This window comes from Haematobia irritans, chromosome 2 (genome assembly GCF_050003625.1).
Source record: "Haematobia irritans isolate KBUSLIRL chromosome 2, ASM5000362v1, whole genome shotgun sequence".
Classification (NCBI taxonomy): domain Eukaryota; kingdom Metazoa; phylum Arthropoda; class Insecta; order Diptera; family Muscidae; genus Haematobia; species Haematobia irritans.
This window is the reverse complement of record NC_134398.1, coordinates 224,637,608-224,660,145: the sequence shown is the minus strand read 5'-3', so window position 1 is coordinate 224,660,145 and position 22,538 is coordinate 224,637,608. Positions and strand designations below refer to the sequence as shown.

General features: G+C 29.9%; 1 protein-coding gene across 2 annotated transcripts in view; it reads left to right on the top strand.

Annotated features, from left to right (window-relative positions):
- The window catches only part of Tg (Transglutaminase), a 43,338-nt gene that overhangs the window by 361 nt on the left and 20,439 nt on the right, over positions 1-22,538 (top strand). Inside the window, exon 1 of one of the 2 annotated variants that reach the window (XM_075297605.1) lies at positions 19,781-20,125. The exons of the other annotated variant lie outside the window; for it this stretch is intronic. Coding sequence (XP_075153720.1) covers positions 20,029-20,125 — 97 coding nt within the window. The 5' untranslated portion in view covers positions 19,781-20,028. Of the gene's footprint in view, positions 1-19,780; positions 20,126-22,538 lie in introns of those variants that run through there. 2 annotated transcript variants of the gene reach the window in all.

Sequence of the window (22,538 nt, the reverse complement as noted above, 5' to 3'; positions counted from 1 at the left end):
TATCGGTAATTGAAATTATTTGCAACTGTCAAACAACTAGTTTAGTAGTTTTGTTAAAAAAAACCAGATAGTTCATTACAATTAATTTATTGTTATTTGGTATTGGTATCGAAAGAGGAAAGATTAATTTAAGTTGTACGTTATACACTTGTACTTTTTAACTGCAGTTCACGAAATTACACCATCTCATAGAAAAAAATTAACAAAAGTAAAGAAGAAAATCATTGGCGCCAAATCATAACCATTTTAACTATACAGTAGTTCATTCTTACTATTTTTAGGAATCGTACGAAAATCTTCTTTTGCTTTAGTTCATATTGAACTTATGTGTACGGTCATTGAACTTTATACTCACGTTTAGTTCATAAAATTTTTGAGACATACTTAAAAAAAAGTAAGATTTCATTAAGCTGTGGAAAATTTCGATAAAATTAATTAAATTTAACTAGAAGCAAATAAATTTTTTCCAATAAAAATAAGTTAAATTTAGCGTTAGTTTAACTACGGAAATTTTTTTCGGTGTACGCTACAAAAATTGTTATTTCCTACTCGTAATATTATAAATATAACCACGCAAAAAAAATGATCATCAACGTATATCTAATTAAACAATTGTCAATCAATTGAATCAATCAAAACTGAAAGCGTAATCAATTAAAAAATTTGCTCACACTATAAAATTTATAATATTAATAACAAAAAAAATGAACATTTTGTTCCAAAATCATGCTAACTAAAAATGAATTGAAAAAAATGATGTGTATTTAAGGTACTGACACTATTGCAAAAATAAAGTTCAAGTACATTGACTGTCTGGAGAATAAGAGATGATTGTCATCTTCTACACTTAAACCAAAAGAAATTTCTTAGCTGGAAAATTTGCTAAACCAGCAAAAAGTCTGCTAAAAGAGGGAAAGCAGCCACTGTTTGCTGAAATAGCAAACATTTTTCGATCAATATACGAGGGCGGTTCGGAAACTTCTTCGCCTATCATTGAAAGAGAATAGTTTTTCAAAAATATTTTTATTTTTCAATATAATCTCCCTTTCCAACCCTTTTCTAGCAATTCTATCCCTTGATTAAAATAGTTTTCCTCACCATCTTCAAAATAGTGGTTTACAACTGTAATTGCATCTTCATTTGAGGTAAAACGCTTGCCAGCAAGGATTTTTTTTTAGATTTGGGAACAAATAAAAGTCGCTGGGAGCTAAATAAGGAGAATAAGGTGGTCAAGCAACTCGTACTTTAATTCGTTGATTTAAAACACTCTTGTGCGCTGGTGCGTTGTCTTGATGAAAAATTTTTGTTGTGTTGTAAGCCCGGACAAAAGGTTGCAACAGTACTCTGAATTTATTGTTTTACCCTTTTGCAGATAGTCAATCAATAAAATACCTTTGAGGTCCCAAAAAACCGTTGCCATAACCTTACCAGCTGATTTAATTGTTTTTGCCTTCTTTGGACCACTTCCTCCAGCTTCAGTCCATTGTTTGGATTGTTTTTTCGTTTCTGGAGTATAGTGGTGGATCCATGTCTCATCAACAGTTATGAAACGACGCTTAAAATCCATTTTATTTGGCTTAAAACGATCCAAACAAGCTTGAGCAATGTTCAATCTTATGCATTTTTGATCAACTGTTAACAAATGCGGCGCCCATCTTCCAGAAAGCTTTTTCATCTGTAGTTCTTCATGCAAAATTAAATGGACTCGATCATTTGAGATGCCCATGATATTAGCAATTTCACGCACTTTAATTCGTCGATCATTTAATACCATATCATGCACTTTGGCTACAATTTCTGTTGTTGTTGCGGTTTTTGGACGTCCACTACGTGGTTCATCTTCAATGCTTGTACGACCACGTTTAAATTCAGCAACCCAATTTTTTACTGTTGCATATGAAGGAGCACTTTCACCTAACACATTCACCATTTCATTATGAATTTCTTGTAAATATTTAATGACAGCACGCATTTCTAATTTTTCCATTGTAAAAAAATTGCGGATGCGTCTTTTTTGAACACCTATATGAAGGAGTTGCCAAATCGAAACAAAATTTAACATGTGTTTATAACAGATATGGAAGTTTCCAAAACACTTAATTTTTTTCTGTTTATACCGCGCGTTTTGTGCTAGGCTAAGAAGTTTCCGAACAGCCCTCGTACTCTAAATGGATTTAAGCAAGAAGCAGCAATTTGGTATAGCAGCTTTGCGATGCATGGAAAGAAAGAGGAATGGTTTCCCTTCCATATAAGAAACTCTAAGTATTTCCTTGGCACAACCTTGCACTAACGCAAATAATCTATCGGATGTTTGAGCAGGTTTAATACTTTGTGTTACGTTCTACAATCATAGATTCAAGAGTAAAGATGACAAGAGGAACAAATATTAAAAAACAAAACAATATAATTTCACAAAAATATATTGAAGTAGCCCTTTTTTATAAAACTTTGTAAGTATAAAAATAGATTGTTTTCTTTATTTTTTTAATATAAACCGTGTCCACACCTGGTCAGATTCCTGGCTACTCCCAGGGATATTTGTTATTGCTAGACCTTTAAGGTATAATAACATTGAAATACCTGCGCGGTGATGCAATCTAAAATAATAAATTCATCACAAATATATCCATGTTGCTCAAACATAAATGATATCAGTTCATATTTATTGCAAAAAATGGATGAAAACATTAAAAAACACCTGTTTAAACATTTTTCGGTCATAAAATAAATATTAAATATTAACCACATGGATTTTTATACAGAATAGTATTCATCAAATTTTATAAACTATTTTTTATTATACCGTCCACCATAGGTTAGGTATACTATCTTTGTCATTCCATTTGTAACGTATCGAAATATTGACCTCAAGCCCCATAAAGTATATATATTCTGGGTCGTGGTAGATACTCAGATTCCTTGAGCCCAGAGGCGCCAACTCTGACGATTTTTCGTCATTTTGACGATTTTTAATGGTAAATTTGGCCTGTGACGATTTTAAGACACGTTGTTATGAGTTGACGATTTTTGAAAATGTTCGACTCGAGTGTTTTCTTTTAAAGTTTTTTTTTTATGGCGATTTGACGATTTTTCAAAGTAACGTAGTTATAAGTTGACGATTTTTCATAAGTTGTAACGTAAACAATCATTTTTTAGTCTCAATGCTATGATAATTTGTGTCTAGCTTGCTCTCGTTCGTATCCAATGTAGAAAGAAATTAACAGCAAACAATATAAATAAAACAAAAATTCGGAATTCCTTTGAAACTTCAACTTTACAAGGTATTCTTTTGTCCAAAAATTATTTAAAGCTATTGCCGATAAGCCAAGTTATGGACACAAATAGTAATAATAATAAAAATTATACATGAGAAAGTAATAACGATTTAAGGAACAAAGGAAATTTGTCAAGGAACATTTTTAAACAAATTGAATCGGAAAAAACCTTAAAAATGTAGTCACAATCAGAAATATAGTATAGTCATATCTTAAACAGTAATCTACGTAAATATAAGCTTCTTCTTATATTTTTGTTTGAATAAAACTTTTATTTTGCTCCTAAATCATTGTTTTCGGCGCTTTTGTGGGTGACGATTTTTTGACGATTTTTTTGGGACGAATTGACGATTTTGACGAAAAATATTTTAAAAATTATACATATCTATCCAACACCCGCCCGCCCTATAAATCGATACTCTGAGTTGACTTCCGGAACCTCTTGGAGGAGCACATTTCATCCGATCAGGTTTACATATATTGTACAAGAAGTTTTAAGATACCTTGTAAATCGATTAATGATGACAGTCTTTAGTAGAGCTATTTAAGTAATCCGCGGCGGAGGGTACATAAGATTCGCCGTGACCGAACATTCGGCCCTGTTTTTGTTTTTGAAACCATTTATTTATTTCGTTGCATTGCATAAGTCTTCGATAATTGTATGTTGGTAAAAAATGAAAAAATTACGGATTTTTTGACACTACCTGCCATTTTTGAACGTGGTATTAGTTATCGTGCAATTACTACAAGTAGTGACAATATTACAAAAACAACATCCAAATACATCAAACTGCCAAGCACATTTCTATTGGAATTGACCCTAAAGGCAAACAAGCGAATTTAATTGGTTGCTTTACTAGAAATTTGAAATTGTTTTCGATCATTTTATGTTGGTAAAAAAATTTAAAAAAATATGGATTTTTTGACACTACCTGCCATTTTTGAACGTGGTATTAGTCATCATGCAATTACTACAAGTACACGCTCACAAAAAATCGCTTCTGTAACATATACTCCCAAACATATTTTGCTTCAAGCATATACATTTTTGGGTATTGCCCAAACATTTATATGTTTGATCTCTACCAATATATAATATGTTTGAAAGCATATTGGTCTAAACAATATATGTTTGGGTAGTCTAAGTTCCAAACATTTTGTATTTTTGCATCCAAATTCAATAATGTTGTCTTCCAAAAAACAATATGTTATTATGTGAACATATAATATGTTTGGAAGCATTTTGCACCCAAAAATATTATATGCTTAAAAAAAATTCTCCCAAACAATATTGTGCTCAAAATTGTATTTATTTATTTATATATTTACAATCATAATGAATTATGAAAATAAACAGGTAATATAGGTGCTAACAACATAGGTTTTCGACCTGAATGCTCAAAATTTTGTTTCTGCCCAATTGTATATCCCCAACATCTTTCTCACTTCCACGAGATTTTTTAGTTCTTAGCACCTTTTTCTGTAATACAAACATTGTAGAAGAAATTATTCAATTGTATGATTTTTTTATTTTAATTTTACCTTTTGCCCGACGGGGATTCGTACAGCGGACCACACAGTTTGTAAGGATCAAAGAAGTAGCTGATCAATTGCCCAAGGAAAAATAAAATGTTAATTTTGTAATAACAAGCAACAACCACCAACTTAATTCAATATCGCTCCCTGTTAAATAGCGCTCCAAGCTACTAAACACATATATGTTTATAGGCTATTTCTAAATTAATATATGTTTGCATCCAAGCATATTATATTTACAAACATTTTATGTTCCAAACATAATATGTTCTAACATATTAACATATATGTCCCAAACATGTTATGGTAGTTTATGAACATTATATGCTTGCACTCAAAAATATTGTGTTTAAAAATTTGTGTTCCAAACATATAATGTTTATAGCCAAACATATGAAAAACAGTCTTTTTCATCCGTGTAGTGACAATATTACAAAAACATCATCCAAATACATCGAACTGTCAAACAAATTTCTATTGGAATTGTCCCTAAAGGTGGGTATTTCGAGTTTAGCCGCTAAAAGTTCGAGTTTAGCCGCTAAAATCGTTTGTGAAAAGTTGCTTTGGGCTTTTCCCCATCAAGCTATAATAAAATTTGCAACAAATATGTATAATGTTACGCCTTTTTTAATGATTTAGTTTTCACTTTAGCGGCAAAACTCGAACTTAGTACCCACCTTAAAGGAAAAAGGCGACTTTAATTGGTTGCTTTACTAGAAATTTGTAATATACTCACAAAAAATATTTGTAGTCTCCAATCACGAAATTAATTGATCCAATTAAATTTTAGTTGAAATGTCTTCAATCACAGAAATGATAGTATCAATTAAAATATTAATATTCAAAATTAATTTGTATTAAGAGATGTACTTAAACAATATCTCTTAGAAAATCAATAGCAATATAGTCTCTGAGAAAACTGTAAACTTATTTGCAAATTTTAATTTCAAAGTCAACACTATCAACACAAATCTATTATTGTGTAATTTAAATTGAAAAAGATATATTTGTAAAATCTGAATCGTTAAAAAAGATATATTTGTACAAATCTGAATTGTTAAAACAAAAAAAAAGCATTGTAAATGAATTTGTACACCCTCACAAAAAATCGCTTCTGTAACATATACTCCCAAACATATTTTGCTTCAAGCATATACATTTTTGGGTATTGCCCAAACATTTATATGTTTGATCTCTTCCAATATATAATATGTTTGAAAGCATATTGGTCTAAACAATATATGTTTGGGTAGTCTAAGTTCCAAACATTTTGTATTTTTGCATCCAAATTCAATAATGTTGTCTTCCAAAAAAACAATATGTTATTATGTGAACATATAATATGTTTGGAAGCATTTTGCACCCAAAAATATTATATGCTTAAAAAAAATTCTCCCAAACAATATTGTGCTCAAAATTTTATTTATTTATTTATATATTTACAATCATAATGAATTATGAAAATAAACAGGTAGTATAGGTGCTAACAACATAGGTTTTCGACCTGAATGCTCAAAATTTTGTTTCTGCCTAATTGTATATTCCCCCACATCTTTCTCACTTCCACGAGATTTTTTAGTTCTTAGCACCTTTTTCTGTAATACAAACATTGTAGAAGAAATTATTCAATTTTATGATTTTTTTTTATTTTAATTTTACCTTTTGCCGGACGGGGATTCGAACAGCGGACCACACAGTTTGTAAGGATCAAAGAAGTAGCTGATCAATTGCCCGAGGAAAAATAAAATGTTAATTTTGTAATAACAAGCAACAACCACCAACTTAATTCAATATCGCTCCCTGTTAAATAGCGCTCCAAGCTACTAAACACATATATGTTTATAGGCTATTTCTAAATTAATATATGTTTGCATCCAAGCATATTATATTTGCAAACATTTTATGGCCCAAACATAATATGTTCTAACATATTAACATATATGTCCCAAACATGTTATGCTAGTTTATGAACATTATATGCTTGCACTCAAAAATATTGTGTTTACAAATTTGTGTTCCAAACATATAATGTTTATAGCCAAACATATGAAAAACAGTCTTTTTCATCCGTGTATGATAAGTTATACAACTTTAGAATATAAGTATCATTTATACTTTTCCTGCAGATAAGCCTAAGTGGCATCGCGGGACAGTGTTAATTGTAATAAATTTTAATAATAAATAAATAAATAAATTGATACTATTCACTTTAGTTTCAATTAAAAAATTGTTGAATCAATTAAATTTTTAATTGAATATTTTTTAAAACTCAATTCAGACTTTAATTGGAAAAAAATCGTAGATTTTTTTGTGTATGATAATATTTTAAAGCGTATTTGACAATTGGAGGTGCATCAGCTGTGAGCACCTGCATATGATGAACCACCTGTTATAGTATTAGTACTTATTAAACACGCATTGCCCTATTTATAGAGCCCATATTAGTTACATGAGAATTTTAGCAAGTGCTTCCTATAATGATGAATCATTAGATTACTTTTCCATGGTTCCACAGAATTTTTTGTTAACGTTTGCTGAATGTTTAACCATATTCAACTATTCATGTGTAATGATAACCCAAAAGAATACAAATTAGTTATATCATGTCTATAAAAATATCTTTATAAACGCAATGATACAATCTTGAAGAAAGTAAACTTCATAATATTAGCAATCGTAGGACATATTGAAAATAAACAAATTTATATAAATACGATAACATACTGGCCCATATACCTAACAAACATCAGTTATGGGATGTATTAAATTTCATACCCCACTAGACAATAGTGGTTGGTAGGGAATTTATGCGTCGTTCGTTTTGTAATTATATTTTTTCGATAATGTCGCTATCCAAATTTCCAAGGCAAATTTCATATGTTGGCCAAAAGCATTATTCATGATAAAAAATTCGTTATTTAATTTTATTAACATTTTAAGGAAATTGAAATCGATCGAGAATTAATCAGAATTAAAAATCGTTCTTCAAATTTGATAAAAAAAAAAATTGGGAAAATTGACTTTTGCAAAATTTGGACTTTTCGAGTTTATAATAACGGAAATAACTAAATACAAGCGAGTAATTGGTGAAAATGGCCAAAAATCTTGCACACAGTTGAATATTTTTCACTCAATATTTATTTCCATACCATTAATAAACATTTCTCATAAGTGAACCAGAATTCAAACAAATATTGTTGTAATTGTTTAATTACTTTGTTCTGAGCCGTTATTAAATTTTTCATGTAATTTTTGAGCTTGTTGAGGCTACACCCAGAAAAAAGTGAACCCTCCATGAAAAAAATTAGATTTATTCTAGAAAATATTGTAAAATATTGTAGTAATTGCAACAAGACACTAATAATTTTATATATTTTTATACCCTGCGCCACACTGTGGAACAGGCTATTATAAGTTAGTGCAACAAGCTCCTAGACAAATACCCTTTATTTTCGTATGAAAATATTCACTCAAACACGTAACAAAATTGGGCCTGTAGACTTTTAATATCGGAAATACTATTCTTATTAATTTCTTCACTTGGAAAATTTTGTCAAAATTTTATTTCCTTAGAAAATTTTGTCAAAATTTTATTTCCTTAGAAAATTTTGTCAAAATTGTATTTCTATAGAAAATTTTGCCAAACTTTTATTTCTATAGAAAATTTTGTCAAAATTTTACTTCTATAGAAATTTTTGTCAAAATTTTATTTCTATAGAAAATTTTGTCAATATTTTATTTCTATAGAAAATTTTGTCAAAATTTTATTTCCATAGAAAATTTTGCCAAAATTTTATTTCTATAGAAAATTTTGTCAAAATTTTATTTCTACAGAAAATATTGTCAAAATTTTATTTCTATAGAAAAATTTGTCAAAATTTTATTTCTGTAGAAAAATTTGTCAAAATTTTATTTCTATGGAAAATTTTGTCAAAATTTTATTTCTATAGAAAATTTTGTCAGAATTTTATTTCTATAGAAAATTGTGTTAAAATTTTATTTCTATAGAAAATTGTGTCAAAATTTTATTTCTATAGAAAATTTTCTCAATTTGTTTTTTCCATAGAAAATTTTGTCAAAATTTTCTTTCTATAGAAAGTTTTGGCAAAATTTTTTTCTATAGAAAGTTTTGTCAAAATTTTATTTCTATAGAAAATTTTGTGAACATTTTATTTCTATAGAAAATTTTGTCAAAATTTTATTTCTTGTTGTTTTTGATTTCAGCTTAAAGCAGACTAAACTATAAGTGTAGCTTAACCAACATAGGAAAAGAATATTTGTCAAATTTATTTGGGCAAATCCCTATAGACTGCAAGATGGTTGGATGGACGCACGTTTTGGAATTACCACATTCCTCATCAGCTTCCTCTACTTGCAGCAAAACTATCAACCAATTATCAGAATAAATTCAGGCAGTTGTCTAAACCCAAAAATAAACCACACTTGAATCTTCCGAAAAAAGGTTTTACATGATAGCCGGCTTATGCCGAAATACATTCGTACAAACATATCTCTTTTCCTTTGCCACCGTCAAATCATCGATTTGAGTCCAGTTGGCTGCACTTATTTTGAGCGTGCTTCCTCTTTTTCTTCATTCGTTTTGTTATTGTTGGCTTTTTTCTTTAATCATTGTTGTTGTGTTTGATTTCAGCTTAAAGCCATGCATTGACTAAACTACAAGTGTAGCTTAACCAACAGGGGAAAGGCATGACTTTCAGCTGAAATCAAAAACAACAACAATGATTAAAGAAAAAAGCCAACAAAAATAAAACAAAACGAATGAAATTTTATTTCTATAGAAAATTTTGTAAAAAATTTATTTCCATAGAAAATTTTGTCAAAATTTTATTTCTATAGAAAATTTTGTCAAAACTTCATTTCTATAGAAAATTTTGGTCAAAATTTTATTTCTATAGAAAATTTTGTCAAAATTTTATTTCTATAGAAGATTTTGCCAAAATTTTATTTCTATGGAAAATTTTGACAAAATTTTAATTCTATAGAAATTTTAATCAACATTTTATTTCTTAGAAAATTTTTCCAAAATTTTATTTCTATAGAAAATATTGTCAAAATTTTATTTCTATAGAAAATTTTGTCAAAATTGTATTTCTGTAGAAATTTTTGTCAAAATTTATTTCTATAGAAAATTTTCTCAAAATTTTATTTCTATAGAAAATATTGTCAAAATTTTATTTCTACAGAAAATTTAATCAAAATTTTATTTCTATGGAAAATTTTCTCAATTTTTTTTCCATAGAAAAGTTTGTCAAAATTTTATTTCTATAGAAAATTTTGTCAAAATTTTATTTCTGAAGAAAATTGTGACAAAATTTTATTTCTGAAGAAAATTTTATTTCTATAGAAAATTTTGTCAACATTTTATTTCTATAGAAAGTTTTGTCAAAATTTTATTTCAATGGAAAACTTTGCCAAAATATTTTTTCCAGAAAATTCTAAACAAAATTTATGAAGTACCTCTTTGTAAAATCTACCAAAACATGGAAAAATCTATCAACTGTGGCAACCGTGTTCAGCACCCGTCAACCAAGAATTGCTTACAAAGGAGGTTCCTCGCTTCATTTGTACCACACAAGGGCCACGAAAATCTCTGGACCTTAATCCATTGATCTTTTGCGCTTTGAGAATTTTGAAAATTAAAGTTGGCGCTAAAAATACCAAAATTTCGATAATATCAAGCCAAGAGCCAGAAGGAGACGAGATAGACACATAGTGTCTTTGGCAATAATGCTCAGGGTGGTCCCTGAGTCGATATAACCATGTCCGTCCGTCTGTCTGTGAACACATTTTTGTGATCAAAGTCTAGGTCGCAATTTAAGTCCAATCGCCTTCAAATTTGGCACATGTTCCTTATTTGGGTCAGAATAGAACCCTATTGATTTTGGAATAAATCTGAACCGATTTTAATCAAATTTTGCAAAAAAATTTCAACCAAATTCGGTCAAAATCTTTAGCGCTACAGACAGAAAACAGACCAGTGATGTCAGATGTAGGGAAAATCCTTTTTTGTACTTCAAATGTAGGGAATTTTTTCTATTTCCAAAGTTTACCAAAATTTTCCAAAAAATAACACATTCGTTTAGTATTTCAAATATTTTAAGACCCAGTAAAATTAGGACACAATTTCATAAAAAATCTGAATTTAAATTGCAATGTTCTGTTGCCATATGTTACTTTGGCAATACAAATATCTAAATTATCGGCAATGAGCTTGAAGGGTTATTTATCGATCTCATTTATAATTTACAGAAGGAATTTGCACTTGTTTCAAATGTTCCTTAGTAATTATAATAGAATTAATTCCAAACGTTTAAGAAAATATTTATGTAAATATTTTTTATATTTAAAATAAATAAAGGAACTGAAATTTATACAATAAAATATTCCGCTCACAGGGCGAATATATACACGGCAAAAATCAGAAAGTTTCAAAATATTAATTTCTTTACTTTCTTACAGTATTTGTTGTAATTTTATAAATTTTTTGTCGTAGGGAAAATTGTAGGGAAAACATTTTTGGGCGTAGGGAATAAAAGGGAATTTTTGAAGTTGTGTAGGAAATTTTCAAAATCCTCCTAGCATCACTGAAGCAGACACAATTTAAGAAAAAATTAACTCATTTCAGAAACCTATGAACGCAATTTAAGAAAACTTCATCCAATTTGGCGAAAATATGAACTATTACCAAATTTATTAAAATTGTCAACTTCATTTGTAAACAAGAATTTTTCTCATTTTTAGTTCACGTCATTAAAGTAGACAAAAAATAATTAAAATAAAGAAAATTTTCTCACATTTTGCAAAATTTAACTAAAATTAACTAATTTTCATGAACAAAAAATAATTAAATCGGCTATAAAAAAAATATTTTACTCTTTTCTGAGGGTATACCTTATAAATAATTGCACCCTGTAAATGTATACTTTAGAATATTCTAAAAATTCAGAAAATTCGACGTTTTAAAATATTGTCAATATGGATTTTTTTTCCTATTGTGGAAATTTGATTTTTGACATACGCGATTGTTTCCATAGCACTATGGGGATAACGACCGGATTCTGAGGTTAAAATTACAAATTATTGTTATTCTACGTACCTGTAGAAATATTTTTCATTGAACATAATGTGGATTTGCTTATACTATAAGATTAAATTAAAAAAAAATGTGACAACTTTGCCAGATTATTTTAAAAAACAATACGCGTAAGTTGACACATGTTTCTTATATTTTTTTATTTTGGGCTACTACACACAAAAAATAATAAAACTTTCCTCCAAAACGAAATTTTAGACAAACAAATATCATTTCCCATTTGCTTTTCGCTGTAAGGAAGAATATTATATATTTTTTGTGATAATCGTTTATTCGTTTACAGGATGTAATCAATTTCATGAAGACTAACTCAATTTTTTCTTTTCTGGCTAGTTTTCCTCTCATCTTTCTCACTTGCACGAGGTTTTTTTAGGTTTTAGCACCTTTTTCTGTAATTATTAAATTTAATATATTTTTTAATTTTACCTTTCACCTGGACGGAGAATCGAACCGCTGACCATATATTTTGTAAGCCAACACACTATTCACTGGGCTACGTAGCTTTTATTCTCATCGACAGACAATTATCGCTATAGCCATCAACGCGCAAACAACGCAAACAGTCAAACAGTTATATCTATATACACTGACATATTGAATTTTTAAATTTAAGATAAAAACGCTTCAAATATAGGCTAAGACTTATTTTAATGATTTGCATCTTTTGTTTAAAGTTTTTTAGCATTAAGAAAACTGTTTTTACTTTGAAGTACCTGGCATCATTTGGATTTTGAAATTGGAATTTGTTGATACATAAATACCTTTATTAATATATCGCAAATAGAAAATAAAAACTCGATGAATGAGCTATTTATCCAATTTTTATTGATCCTAGATTTAAAGCCAGGGAGGTTGGTAAAAAATGTCTTTATTTTAAAGAAGTCGCATCTTTGGCTCGGAATCAATACCAAAATCCTTAAGGGAAGGTCAAAATCTTTGCATCCAAGTAAACTTGTTTTTGAGTGTAGCATAGTTTTCGGCGCCCACGAACCGATGTAAAGAAACGTTGTTTAACAGAAACACACATTTAGTTGGTAACCGTAGAGCAATGCCAGCCTTACATACAAAGAGTGGTGGGTTCAATCCCTGTTTCGACCAAACACTAAATTTTTTTTTTACATATACATATTCCAAAAATGTTCGGAAGATTCCGAAAAGATGTTCGACATTACATACATACTATTATATTAAATGTTTACTATGAACATCAAAATCTGTCTTAGCAACTTTAGAAAGCTGTGGGTCTGTGGGACGTATCATAGTTTATCATCATGTGGAAAAAATTTGTGGATGTTTGTTTTAAATGTTTGTACTTACACCGTACAAAAACGAAATTGTACAAAACGAAATTTCCAAAACATGTTCAAGGGTCGAAAATTTCTTTTGTTAGGAAAGTTTTTTTCGTGTAAAATCTTGTGGACCGTCATAAGTAAAGTAGAAATTATACTGCCACAGTTATTTTATAGTGGTTTCCCAACAAACAAAGCGTCGCCAAAAAAGTAATAAAAATGTTCTTTTTGGATCCGGAAGTGGTGCATAATTGACGTACACGGTTGAAAAAGACTGTTTTTCATATGTTTGGCTATAAACATTATATGTTTGGAACACAAATTTTTAAACACAATATTTTTGAGTGCAAGCATATAATGTTCATAAACTAGCATAACATGTTTGGGACATATATGTTAATATGTTAGAACATATTATGTTTGGGACATAAAATGTTTGTAAATATAATATGCTTGAATGCAAACATATATTAATTTAGAAATAGCCTATAAACATATATGTGTTTAGTAGCTTGGAGCGCTATTTAACAGGGAGCGATATTGAATTAAGTTGGTGGTTGTTGCTTGTTATTACAAAATTAACATTTTATTTTTCCTTGGGCAATTGATCAGCTACTTCTTTGATCCTTACAAACTGTGTGGTCCGCTGTTCGAATCCCCGTCCGGCAAAAGGTAAAATTAAAATAAAATAAAAAATCATAAAATTGAATAATTTCTTCTACAATGTTTGTATTACAGAAAAAGGTGCTAAGAACTAAAAAATCTCGTGGAAGTGAGAAAGATGTCGGGGAATATACAATTGGTCAGAAACAAAATTTTGAGCATTCAGGTCGAAAACCTATGTTGTTAGCACCTATATTACCTGTTTATTTTCATAATTCATTATGATTGTAAATATATAAATAAATAAATAAAATTTTGAGCACAATATTGTTTGGGAGAATTTTTTTAAGCATATAATATTTTTGGGTGCAAAATGCTTCCAAACATATTATATGGTCACATAATAACATATTGTTTTTTGGAAGATAACATTATTGAATTTGGACATATTATATATTGGTAGAGATCAAACATATAAATGTGTGGGCAATACCCAAAAATGTATATGCTTGAAGCAAAATATGTTTGGGAGTATATGTTACAGAAGCGATTTTTTGTGAGGGTGTAGAAGCGATGAATTTAACATGGGCTTGTTATAGGACGGAAGTTCTCCATTTCAACAGCCGTTGCACTGAATTTGCATCATTTCTTTAGGTGTGATCCGAATTCAATGTATTGGATGTAAATTAAAAAATTCTGTCATACTTTGTCAAATAAATAATTTTTATAATTTTTTTATAATTTTTAGTGGATTCTAACGCTTGTCGGAAACATTTGACCTCAAATATTTTCAAAAATTCTTAATTTTTTCAGATTGGATTTAGCATTTTTTTTCGACAAAATTTAAATGATTTGTACCATTTGATGAATTCTTACTCAGTTTTTAGGCTATTTGAAACAAAAGAAGGTAAAATGACCCATAAAAAGTATGAAAAACCCAAGTTATAAAATATTGAATTAAAAGAACTTTTTGGGTAGTTAAAATAAGAACATCACTGCACGCAAAAAAATAATTCTTTCCTCCCAAACGAAATTTTAGACAAACAAAGTTCGTTTCTCATTTGCTTTTCGCTGTAAGGAAGTGTATTTGGAAGAAAAGTATATACTTTTTGTGATAAACGTTTGTTCTTTTCCAGGATGTAAAAACAATTTCATAAAGACTAACTCAAAAAAAATTTTTCTGGCTAATTGCATTTTCCCTCACATCTTTTTCACTTCCGCGAAGATTTTTAGTTCTTAGCACCTTTTTCTGTAATACAAACAATGTAGAAGAAATTATACGATTTTATGAATTTTTAAAATTTTTTTACCTTTCGCCTGGCGGAGAATCGACCATGCACTTTGTAAGCCAACACACTAACCACTGAGCTATGTACCTGTTATGGTCATCAATAGATAAATATCCATATAAGTTATATTTATATAGCATAGCTTGCGGCGCCCACGAACCGAATAAACAAAGTTTATTTAACAGAAACAAACATTTAGTTTGGCACCGTGGAGCAGTGGTTGCTACGTCTGACTCTCATGCCAAGGGTCGTGGGTTTGATCCCTGCTTCGACCAAAGTTTTTTTTTTTTTACATACATTCTACATATGTTCGGAAGATTCCGAAAAAAATGTTCAACATTACATTGTACTATATTAAATTTTGAACTGTAAAATGTGTTTTATTAAAGACCAAAAGTCAGAAAAGAACAGTGTTTGATATAAACGAAATGGGCTCTGTTGTTGTTTCAAAAATAACTTTTTTTATTGAAAAAATAAAAACTTTGTAACAAACGAATTTTTTTGGTGATAAAAGTTTAAAATTTTCGAAGCAATTCAAAAAACTCTAACGAAAGAAAAACGTTTTCGGTACACGTTTTCCAAACGTTTTTTTTTCTTTGCGTGTGGGAGTGCATCTTTTAGAAGTGTTTTTAAAGTTGTGCCTTTGGAAGAACACCCAATTTTGTTTGCTGGGTTAATGTGTCATTTATTGTGGACTCAATCATGATGATGAGTTATTATGGGTGTATCATTTGAAAATTCCAATAATTAGGCAAATTGTCAAAACTATGGTGTTTCAAAAATAAACATCACACACAAATAAGTACTTTTCCTTTTGAGTCATTCTACTTCAAAGCAAAGTGTAACAATTAAGTCCATTGCTTCGTAACACCAAAGTTTTAGGCGGTGCAGGGGCGAATGAATGGATATTCATATACTTTAATTGTTATTGAAACATGCAAATATATTCCAAATAAGATAAATAATAACTGCAAAATATTAGTTCATATCTTGCTAATAAGTCGATACGACACGCCCACACTGAACACTAAATGCTTACTTTTTTTACACAAGGTTGTCAGCACACTGAAATATTATTTGTATATTTTTTTGTTTATAAATATTCAAGTAGAAGTAAAACCAAAAAGCTTGTAATAGGTTATTTATTTTTTTAAATGGAAAAGTTTTATGAGAAAATTAGAAACTTCCGGCTACTGGAATTGTACTTTTGTAGAACAATACATTTTCTCGGTGTAAAAAGATATATATTCAATAATTTATGAAAATATTAAAAACAAAATCATATTTAACTTGGAATGACCCATATGAAATTTGATATTTAAATGTTCGTTACGTAGCGTATGACTATTGTACGTAATATTGAATGAAATACCTAAACATGACGCCATCATGACAAAATCACTATCTTGAATATAGGAAGTGTTGATGGGGCATGTGCGGCGACTTGTATGCTCGACTTGTAATCGATTGATAGATCTTGGCGCAGAGTTAAGGGGTTCTATGCCAAATATAAAATTACAATAACAAAATTGTGTGTTGTTGTCGTTGCAATTCCAGTTATTAAAATTGATCAATACTCACTTGCACTGTAGTAGGAGTCAGTCTTGGATGTTTCAAACTCCTACATTGTCTGATTCTTGCAAGAATGAACACTGATCCATTTGCAAACACACAGAAAAATGTAAAACCTTATAGTCATCAAACATGTTCTAGATGAGATCTGTTACTCTTAATTCGTACATTTGAAATTATAAGAGCATCACCCTCTCCCTTTTCTACAGCTGATGATTCCGTTGTTCATTTATACACACTAGAGGTGCGCGCGTGAAGGATTTTTCACGCACACTCACGCACGCTCACAAATTCAAATTGTCATTCACGCACGATCACGCACGCCTGTTTTAGAATTGCTCACACTCACGCACGCTCACGAATGAATTCGTAACATTCACGCACGATCATGCACGCCCGTTTTTGAATTGCTCACACTCACGCACGCTCACGAATGAATTCGTAACATTCACGCACGATCACGCACGCCCGTTTTTGAATTGCTCACACTCACGAACGCTCAGGAATGAATTCGTAACATTCACGCACGATCACGCACGCCCGTTTTTGGATTGCTCACACTCACGCACGCTCACGAATGAATTCGTAACATTCACGCACGAAGGTTTTTATTGATTCACGCTCACTCACGTTCACGAACCAAAATCCTGCAAAGATAAACACTCACGATTGCAGAATAGTGACTACCGCACGCCCACGACGGGATATATCAACTCACGCACGTAAACGAACAACAAACTTATTCACGCACACTCACGATTCGAAAAAAAAAACTACTCACGCACGTTCACGAACAATGAAACGTACATCCACACACTCACGATTCATAAAAAAACTATTCACGCACGCTCACGATGTAAAATGCAACTCACGAAGGTTCACGATTTAGCGATGTCCGTCTGTCTGTCTGTCTGTCTGTCTGTCTGTCTGTTCATGTATTTTTGTGCGCAAAGTACAGGTCGCAGTTTAAGTCCGATCGTCCTCAAATTTGGCATAGGGTCGTTTTTTGGGACAAAGACAATCGCTATTGATTTTGGAAAAAAATCGGTTCAGATTTAGATATAGCTGCCATATATATTTATCCCCGATCTGGTCATAATTGGCGTATTTATCAACCGATGTTCTTCAAATTCAGTACATCCGAATATTTTATGAGTCTCGAAAAACTTGCAAAATATCAGCTAAATCGGTTCAGATTTAGATATAGCTCCCATATATATCTTTCGTCCGATTTAGACTCATATGAACAAAGAGGCCAAAGGTTACTACCGATTTTCGTGAAATTTTGCATAAAGAGTAGAATTGACATTCTACCAATGCTTGGTAAATTTGATTGAAATCGGTTCAGATTTTGATATAGCTCCCATATATATCTTTCGTCCGATTTGCACTTATATGCCCTCAAAAGCCAGAGTTTTGCCGTGATTTAGTTCACAGGGAGTACGTTTAATAGTATCGATAAGTGTACCAAATTTGGTTGAAATCGGTTCAAATTTAGATATAGCTCCCATATATATCTTTCGCCCGATTTATACTCAAATGACTACGGGGGCCAAAGTTAAACACCCATTTACGTGAAATTTTGCAGAGATAACAGAATTATTATTCTAACTATGCATGTCAAATTTAGTCGAAATCGGTTCAGATTATATATAGCTCCCATTATATGTACACCAGAGTTGGGGAAATATGGTAGACTGTTTCATATTTTAGACCTATTTTCAATGAGATTTTCCTCTAATTGACTGGATAGTTTCCTCAGAGAATATATTTAATATGATATTTAAGAGTGTCAAGTGTGATCTAATTTGGTTCAGATTTAGATAAAGCCTCCATATATTCGTTTTTCCGGTTTATACAAATATGGCAAAAATTCCCACACTTGACACAAAATTCTGTGATGATTTCCCCATATCTTAGTCATATCCTAAACACTGTAATGCCAGAATTTCCACAGAACGGTTGAGTTTTAAATAAGGCTCCAAGTCGCCCGACTTGACCAAATAATATATCATAACCCATACTTGACTATATATCTTGGCGGGATCTAACCAATATCCCTGTAAAGTCGCCATTGCTAAGTATCAAAAATTGTAAATATTACTAAAATTGCCCTATATCTCGAATACATATGTATCACCTGATCAATCATAAATGCTCTTTTGTATAATTGCATTAAAATTTCTCTCGCTTCATATCTCTCATATTTTTTTACTATGTTAACATTGTGTTTCATCCCAGGGCGTTAGCCGATTTAAATTGTAATTCTAGAGTTTTTGTAAAAGTACAAAAAATTGTCTCCATTAAAAGTATTTGTATCTGGAAATGCAAACCTTTATATAGCTCCCAGCAAATTTGAAGTGGTTGAGAGTCTACATAGTGGTGAAGGGTATAATATAGTCGGCTCTGCCCGACTTTAGACTTTACTTACTTGTTCATACATAATTTTTATCGTGAGCAAGACGTTTTTGTAAATATAATTTTTGTCGTGAGCGTAAATAGGCTCGTGAACATGTCATTTCTCGTGAGGGTGAATTATTTCGTGAATGTGAATTTTTTCGTGAACGTGAATTTCATCGTGAGCGTGAATTTTTCGTGAATGTGAGTTTCTTCGTGAGCGTGAATTTTTCGTGAACGTGAATTTTTTCGTGAACGTGAATGTCATCGTGAGTGTGAAGTTTTCGTGAATGTGAATTTCTTCGTGAACGTGAATTTCTTCGTGAGCGTGAATTTTGTCGTGAGCGTGAATTTTTCGTGAATGTGAATTTTTTCGTGAACGTGAATTTTGTCGTGAGCGTGATTTTGAAAAAAATTTACTCACGCACATTCACGAACAGAATTTGATGTTCACGCACGATCACGCACGACACATTTTTGTTCAGTCCCATTCACGCACATTCACGTGATTTGGTCAAAATTTCATTCACGAATCACGTGACTCACGCGTGAATCACGCGTGTCACGAAAATTTCGTGTCACGCGCACACCTCTAATACACACTCTCTCTATATATTTCATCTGCCAATGTTAGTTTTTAGCAGGGAACACCCTAGGTTGCTGATCTTTCCAATGTTCTATTGTTGAGGTAATATTTCAGTTAAGAATCGCAAATACTCGAGACAAGAACGAAACGTGCGGACGATTGTATGAGTTCACGTAGCGTAAAGTAATGATTTGATGGTTTGAAATTCCGCCATTCAGATTTATGAATAATATTAATCAAGTGTTTTGTGTCATCAAGTGATTTGTTTGTGATTTTGATCTATATAGTGATAAGATAATTAAGATAAACAAATATTTAATATAAAAATTAATTATAATCAAAATTTGTGGATATAAGTGTCATCGTTATGTCTTCATGGTATACGGGATATGTTCCCAATTGGGTGAATCGATTTTGGCAACCTACACCTCCAGTGAATCCATTTCGCAATATACGTCCTGAAAGTAAGGATTTAAAATGAATTTAAAAAAAAAATGTAATAAAATTTGGCCGTGCCAAATGTGAAATACCCTTAAATAATCAATGAGTGCAAATCAAATTTTTTATCTTGTGTTACAATAAGTAAATGCATTATTTCTAATGCTTTGGCATCATATATAGAGAAAACATATTTTTTTAATACACACTAAAAAAAGAATAATTGTGGTAAGCAAAACGATTTCTTCTCCTTTAATTGCGGATGGGATTTTCTGAACGAAAATCAAGAGTTGAGTAGGTTTAAAAAATGTTGACTTTTACTTATGGATTTTGGTATTTATTAAGACAATATTTTATATATTTACAATCACAGTTTTATATGTTTAGAATTATGATATAGACCTTCAATTTAATGAATTTTATAAATGAAGGAATTCACTAAAAGATACATTCCAGCATAATATTTCAAACTATACATTTTAAAGAAAAAATTGCTACACTCAAAAAAAAAAGTGAAAACTCTATTTCACTAAAGCCAATTTAAGTTTATTTTAGTTCATGGATTTAGTATGTTTGGAGAATGTTTACTGTACTCTTATAATTTTTGGGTACGTTATTCAAATGAGCGAAATTATGCACAAATGAAGCGTAAACATTTACTAAATTCGTATTTCTCACAAAATAGTTCATTATTTCTTTAAATTTGTAAGTTTTATTAAAAGTGAATCCAACCTGAACTTCGTAGGGAACTAACGACATTCTTGCAGTTTTGAACTCCATTCTTTCCTTCAAACTACAATTTTAGGACAAGCAATTTACACAATATTAAGAACAAATTTCATTAAAATAATGACATTTTAATTAAAAGAAATTTCTAAACTTTGTTATTAAATTGTTATTAAAGTTAAGACACAAATTTTGGAAATTTGCGTTCTTCCGTTAAAATTGTAGGTCTTTGAATTAAGGCAAATTTTCCTTAAAATAAAGAAAAAATATTTTTGCTTTAATAAAATCGTTTATAAATTAACTGAAATAATAAATGTTAAGATTTAAGATAAAAACGCTTCAAATATAGGCTAAGACTTATTTTTAGGATTTATTTTTCTATTACAATTTGATTTTTTAAACTGGCATTTTTTTAAAGTGAATAGAATAAAAATTCCATGAATGGAATCTATATCATAGTTTTAATTTTATTGATTCTACACAGAAAAAATGTAAACTAAAATATTTCCAATTAAAATGTTTATTACATTTTCAAAAATATTCAAATAAAAATTTAATTGATTTAACAAATTTTTTAATTAAAACAAAAATCAATCAGAAAAATTATTTGTATCAATTAATTTTTTAATTGACTTCGGTGATACATACTGATGTCAACATTTCAATTAAAAATTAATTGAATCAATTAATTTCGTGATTGAATCTAACAATAATTTTTTTTATGTGTAGATTTAAATTAGCTAGGTCCCCAAAAATTGTCTTTATTTTAATGAAGCTACATCTTTGGCTCGGAATCAATACCTTAAATCCTTAAGGAAAGGTCAAAATTTTGGATTCTATTTTTGAGTGTAGATACATGTCAGTTTAAAAATGTAAATTATAACAGCCACTTCAAAGACTCCTAATCTGTAATTCAAGGATCCAAAATCTCAGCTAATTTAAAAAATTAGTATAAACTATAATATTTGTCTTTACATTAAGGAAAATTTACCTTAATTCAAAAACTTCAACACAAAATTTAAAGATGAGTATCATAAATTAAAACAAAAACAATTAATGTGTTGTTCCCATTAAAATTACTTAGAGAAAAAAGAATTTATAAAATTTCTTTATTTTAAAGAAATCTTTACTTTATATTGTATATGCAATGTTTTGTTGTAATACAAAGCTCAAATAGTGTATAGAAATATTACTGCATGTTATTATACACTATGTGATATACGTTTAATTTTAATAAAAATATCTATTTAACAAAGAAATATATACTTAATATATCAAAAATAACAAATTTCCTAAAATTTCAATATTAATATTTTTTGTGTAGCTAAAGTCGAGGATACTTTTATTTGTGATGTGCTTTACTATAACATTACATTTTTGATCGAAATCGGAACCAAAATAAATAAATAAAAAACATTTAGATTTGTATGAGATATTTTTTTAGTGTATGTTGAAGTGTAAACAAAAATAAACCACTAGCATTAATATTGTATTTAGCCTTTATTTCTATATAGTTTATTGTGTTTTGCTGAAGGGACAGATTCAACCAGTGACTTCATCCATATTTTTCATAATTCTAATTATCTGTCTTCCGGCCGTTTTTTTTTTGGCTTTGATTGGGTTATCTTTTTTTATGTTGTCAAACATGTTTTGGCAATGCTATTGTTTGGGTTCATAAATTCCAAAACAATACCAATGGCTTTGAATGTTAAC